This window comes from Crinia signifera, chromosome 2 (genome assembly GCF_055691185.1).
Source record: "Crinia signifera chromosome 2, ASM5569118v1, whole genome shotgun sequence".
Lineage (NCBI taxonomy): Eukaryota > Metazoa > Chordata > Amphibia > Anura > Myobatrachidae > Crinia > Crinia signifera.
The window spans coordinates 173395417-173401416 of NC_139218.1; the positions used below are offsets into that span (position 1 = coordinate 173395417).

Consider the following 6000-nt stretch of genomic DNA (forward strand, 5'->3'; position numbering starts at 1 on the left):
GTTTCCTCTTTTGATGAGATGCCATGACATCAATGTCTGGAGTTCTCACCTGGATACCAGCACCATTAACCTCTCTGAGTGAAGCTCCCACTCAACAGGATAAACCGTGTGGTGGCTGAGGAAGTCTGTTTCCCCAAAATATGGACTGCTGAAATTACTATTAATTATTAATATGGGCCACTTCATTCATTGTTCGCCAATTGTGAGTGCTGCTCTGCGTGTTGACATAAGACACAGCCGTGGCATTGTCCAACTGAATACAATTATGTTGATTTTGAAGTATCTCCTGAGCTTGCAACAGAGCATATTGGATGGCCCCATAATTCCAGAAGATTGATGGGAAGAGAAGATTCCTGTGTGGACCAAAGACCCTGGAATTGCGTCTGCTGAATCACTGCACCCAACCTATTAGGCTGGCATCCATAGTGACGATGACCAATTTCCAAATGGATAACTGAGCACCCTTGTAAATGACTGTGGAGCCACCAAGGGAGAGATTGACAGGTCTATGTAGACAACCGAAACATCTGCCTATCCAAGCAAGGATCCATCTTTGGAAAAACAATAGGGGTGGAGTGGTGCGCTATCAATAGCCGCTGGCACTGGGTAGTCAAGCCCAAATGGTATATAGTATAAAAAGCATGTGGATGTGCCAGCGCTAGCGGTTTCCAATAATGTGACAAGACGGTTCTCAGGACTTAATGTTTAATTAATAACAAGGGTGATGTACATCTATCACATAATACAAAAAAAAAATAATAATAAAAAGCAAGTCTTGCTCCTGAAGAAGTCGGACACAAACATCCGGGGAAATGCATTGAGCCTATCCAATATCTGGGTTCTCCATCCTGCTTGTGACCTGTCCTTCTCCCATCGACGTAAGATTCCTACTCTGAACTGGACATTGCAATATTTTGGGTTATCTGCAATTTTCCCTAATTTCCAGCTACAAGGAGGAAATACGCGCCTAATCGGGAGGCCTGAGCCCTTGCAATTATAGGGCAACCTAGGACACTTGCCATCACCTTCACTGGACATTATCCAGACGACCCCTAAGGATGGTAACTCACGCCAATTACTTCCATCATTTATAACACTCCTAGAATTGGAGCTCTCCTCACAATATCCCTGCTAGCAACTTATTGCTAATTTTTACATTTTTTATATGTTTATTTTTATTATTATTATTTTTTTGTATTATGTGATAGATGTACATCACCCTTGTTGTTAATTAAACATTAATTCCTGAGAACCGTCTTGTCACATTATTGGAAACAGCTAGCGCTGGCACATCCACTTGCTTTTTATACTAAGGATCCATCTTTGCCCTTCAACATTACAACTGGTTCTGAAAAGGTCAGCATGGAATCTGGCAAACATGCCCCTGAAACTGAAACCTGAGACAACTGATGTAAACTCCTCACTCTGGATTGGATCTCCAGTTTTTTTCCTGCGGCAACAAAACTTTATGAAACTGGGTATTCAGTGGCGTAACTATGAAAAAATCTGAAGAAAGAGCAGAGCTTATCCCACAATGTCAAGGTTAATCAGATGGTTGGGGCCACACAGGTCGAGGTTGGTCTAAGTGATCTGGGAAGCCAAACTATTTAGTCAACTCTACCAACATGGAGCAAATAATTTTCAAGGTCAACCCATCTCCTACATCCAGAGTGTCATGAGGTTATATGGTTCAATTGGGCCACATGATAATAAGAGAGGAGATCTAGGAGACTAGCTAGAGTCTAGCTAGAGTAGGTTTGCGTATACGGGGTTTGCCATTCATCGAACTAAAAAAACGATTGCATAACATTTGCAAAGAATCCAGGTGGGACAGGGATTGTCAGGGTCTGAAAAAGATACAGTAACCTCAGAAGGAGGTTCAATTTTATCACATTGATCTTACCGACCCAAGAAATATAGAGAGATTGCCAGAGTGCAATATCCGTGGTCAGAGTTCAAATTATGGGGGAATAGTTAGCCTGATATAGAAGGAAGATTTAGTAATATGCATACCAAAATATTTAATCATCTGGGGGAGCCATGTAAAGGAAAAATAAGACATTAGTGTAGAAAGAAGTTGAGAAGGGACGCATGGGCTTCGGACTTGGAGCTATTGATCTTATAGCCAGAAAGAGATCCATAGACGTTAAGTTCTGAGTGAAGGTTAGGGAGGGATACCAAGGGGTTGGATAAGGGTAAGGAGTATAGCATGCTTGAACCACTTTAACCTGTGTCCATGTCGACTGTGTCGACATTTGGGTCACAAAACAGTGAAAAACCTTTTGACTGTTGACCTTGCCCATTTTGACCTAATGCGTGTGTCGACCTTTTTGCATGTCGACCTTTTTGCATGTCGACCTTTCTGCATGTGACTTTCTTGATTGTTGACCTAATGATGTTGACTTAATGGTTGTCTAACTTTTATGTTGTCTACCCCTTGTCCCACCAGACAATTTGTACTGGTGTTTCCCAACCTCAATACCGCACACATCAGGATTAGCTCTAATTCTAGCCGCTAGCATCACTATGCATATGGCAAAAAGAAGGGGGGAGAGGGGGCAGCCCTGTCTCATCCCATTTCCAGGAGCAAACCAAGATGGCTGGAGTCCATTGGTCATCATGGTGGATGTTGGACAAGAGTCGATGCATTTTATAGCCATAAAAAGTTGGCAGTGATGCCCACTGAGTATAAAGTAGTGAACATAAAGAGCCATAAGAGGTGGTCAAATGCCTTTTTGACATCTAATGCCAGTACAACTGAAGGAATCTTATGCAGAGTGGCATAATTAATTAGTTTAATTGTGCGAGTATTATCTGAGGCCTGGCATTGGGGAACAAAGTCTACCTGATATGGCTGATATAAGTAGGGTAGGATCCTTTAATGATGCAATATGATAATGCAATATGATAATATTATCATATTGCATCATTAAAGGAGCGCTGCAACTTTTTCTTCTTCGTTTATATTTTACAGGGTTTGACTAGCCCTTCATGCAGCAGCTCATATTGGGTAAACAGCCCTGACTAAGCGCTCTATACAGTTTACTGTACTTCTTTGGTTCCACAGAATTAACATGTTACATAACAATTATTCACTATTGTAAACTAATGTAAACTTTCATCAGCTCTATACTCATAGGCCCGAATTCAGGGTAGCTCGGTAAAATGCTTACCGAGTACCAGAGATGCTGACCACCGCCCGGCAATATAAATGACTGTTTTTTCCTTTATGACTTCTTTTAATGTAACTAAAACTCTTTCTTTTACTGTCATATTCTTTACTAGCTTGGAGTATAAATATTCACGGTTGATGAGGGATGCTCCTTCTAAAGATGGTGAACTTCCAGTCGCTGATAGCTGTGCCATTATGGAAGGAGAAGATGCTGAGGATGAGCTGATATTCAACAATAGTCGTTCTATATTACGCAAGTTTATGTCACTTTCTGGAAAGGTAATTTTTTTAATCTTTTTTATATCTGTATTATTTTAATTATCTTTTATTTTCATATTGAGATTAGTTTTTTTCCCATTTACAGTGTATATTCCTTTCTTATGACACAATATTGTATTTCATTTTTTTCAGAGAACGTCGGATGGATTTGACTCTGTACCTCTAAAGTCATCAGTAGGAGAACATATAGATATGTAGCTTAAAGTAATAATTTCTACTAGTGTTCGATAATGGCATGAGCTCAAACCAGGACACACATCTGTACATAAAGTAGATAACAGGTATATGTCTACTAGCAAACAACTGTATAAATGCCTAAATTGCCACCATTTTCATAAGTTTACCATAAGATGTGGAGCTATTACAGACCATTTTTTCACCAGTGGAGGATTTTAGGACTTCAGCCCCCAGGAAAATCTGTCACCCTGCTCAGTTTAAGTGAAGCTAGGTGCAGTGAGACTGCACTAGCTTCACTTTGGCTAGCAGTGACTTCCTATTGGAAGTCCTACCTGCCAGTCACACTCAGCAAAGGCAGTCCCAAGGTGTTTCCACCCTTCTGTATGAAGCCACGCCATACCCTATTGTGCAGCCCTAGCCAGCTTCTATAGTCTGCAGCAAATGAAGCCTATAAAAGCGAGGCTTTGGTGCATGTGCAAGGCCTGGTGCCTGTCAAATGCATTGTACAGGTGCTGGGACACTGGCCTGCGGTGGGGACAAGTTGGCAGCAAGGCCAGTGGCAGCCTCCCCTCCCTACACCCTGGTAGAAGCCATCACTAAATTTCACATTAAGGAAGGGTTGCCTAGGGTTTGTCCCGGAAATCGTGTCCCCCTCCCAGCCCCTCAGAAAAGGTGGCAACCCTCCCTCATAGCCCTCAATCTCCTGTAAACCGCCCCTTCGGCAGGGGGGTCATGGGTCAAATGATGCGATTGCATAATTTTCACCCCACCCCCTGCACTGCAATGCCTGAAATACCTACATTGCATGGCGGGGCATGACTAAAATGACTCAATCACTCTAGCCATGCCCCGCAATGCCCCTTTTTGCTCCCGCCGATGGTCCCGATCCCCTGCTTCACTGAGCTAGTTGCCCTCTCCTGGAGAGGGCAGCCAGAAAGTCAGCAAGTATGCATTAAGGTTCCTTTACAAAACTGAGACATTTGTGATGCTGCAGGCTTCTTCTTACAAGAATGTGCTGGTTTAAATGACTCGGCAAGTTATGAAGGAATGCTTATTTTTTCATTCCACTCTTGGCTCACATGTACAGATCTCAAAAAATAAATTAAATGAGCTGTTCGTTAACTTACTTGGTTTAGTAAATAAGTCCTACACCCTTTGGTAATAAAACCAGTAGTCAACATTTTAATACTAAATTCCATGAGCTCTGGCATCAGAAATAATGCTGAAAATGTTTCTATTTTGTCAATAATACTTTTGTTCAGTAGCAATATTAAATGCTGCCTTTTCCTCCTTATTGGCAATTTCTTATCTTGCTGGATGGAAATATGTTATTTAACTAAAAAATAAATGTAAAAAAAATAGTTTTAGCTATCCATTGGGAGAGTATTGTTTTTATTACGGTTGACCTAATCTTATAACAATCTAATAGGTCCATACCTTCTATCCAATCCATAGCATATCAATTGATTTACCCCACCAACTGAATAGTCTGCAAGTAGTATCTAGAACAAAGGTTCTTAGGGAGGGTTGCTTTCAAGCCCATATATTGTTTATTAATGTCACATCGTGTTTAAGCAACAGCAGAAGATACATCTGTATCATATATAATACCCCAGGAAAGCTAATCATTTTAAATAGGTGTCAATGACAAAGATAATTTAAAGTGAGATGTGCCTAATTTGAAAAATCTGTCAGTGTTTTCATAATTACTTTACTATAGATCACTTTATATAATGGAGAGGTTTGTGCAGGTACAAATGTGTTCTCTTACATCTTTGTGCCATATGTTATAAAGAGGGCCCTGCTATTTGCGCCATGCGTTGTTGCTGCTTGGCACAGTGAGCTGTGTAATACAATTTTCTGTCCATCAGATGTCGGTTTTTTTTAAACTGTACCACCCTCTGATCGGGTGATGGAATCAGTCTTTAAGTAAATAAATTATACCATAGTGCTGAACAGTATTTTATCATGAATCCAAAGATGCAATTGAGTTAGTAATAAGGGAATAAATAATATTTTTATGTTATGACACCTTGATGCATTTTACACTAAACCACTATAAACATTGTATTTTACAGAGTAGCAGCCATTGCACAAAGTTTAAAGATGCCTGTTGTAAAGATGCAAAGACATTTCATGTTCAATACTCTTAAAGTACTCTTCTCAACTTTATGTATCACTCTGCACTTTTCCTACTCTCCATGTTATGCCACCAAGCTGCATTAGACTCGAAACCTCTATTGACATTGCATTGTACAATGCATGCATGCTTAACATAACATATTCAACAGGATTTACCACTGCTATGAATGACTTGCATGCAGGGGCAGACTGTGATGGAAAAGAAAACTAGGACATTTATGGAAGCATCC

At 40.5% G+C, this 6000-nt stretch overlaps 1 protein-coding gene across 1 annotated transcript in view; it reads left to right on the top strand.

The window, feature by feature from the left end:
• ELAPOR1 (endosome-lysosome associated apoptosis and autophagy regulator 1) overlaps nucleotides 1–5800 on the top strand; it is a 514464-nt gene extending 508664 nt beyond the window's left edge. Inside the window, exons 21-22 of the mRNA XM_083173204.1 lie at nucleotides 3286–3451; nucleotides 3584–5800. Of these exons, the coding sequence (XP_083029330.1) occupies nucleotides 3286–3451; nucleotides 3584–3649 (232 nt within the window). The 3' untranslated portion in view covers nucleotides 3650–5800. The remainder of the gene's footprint in view (nucleotides 1–3285; nucleotides 3452–3583) is intronic.
• The last annotated feature ends 200 nt before the right edge of the window (nucleotides 5801–6000 follow it).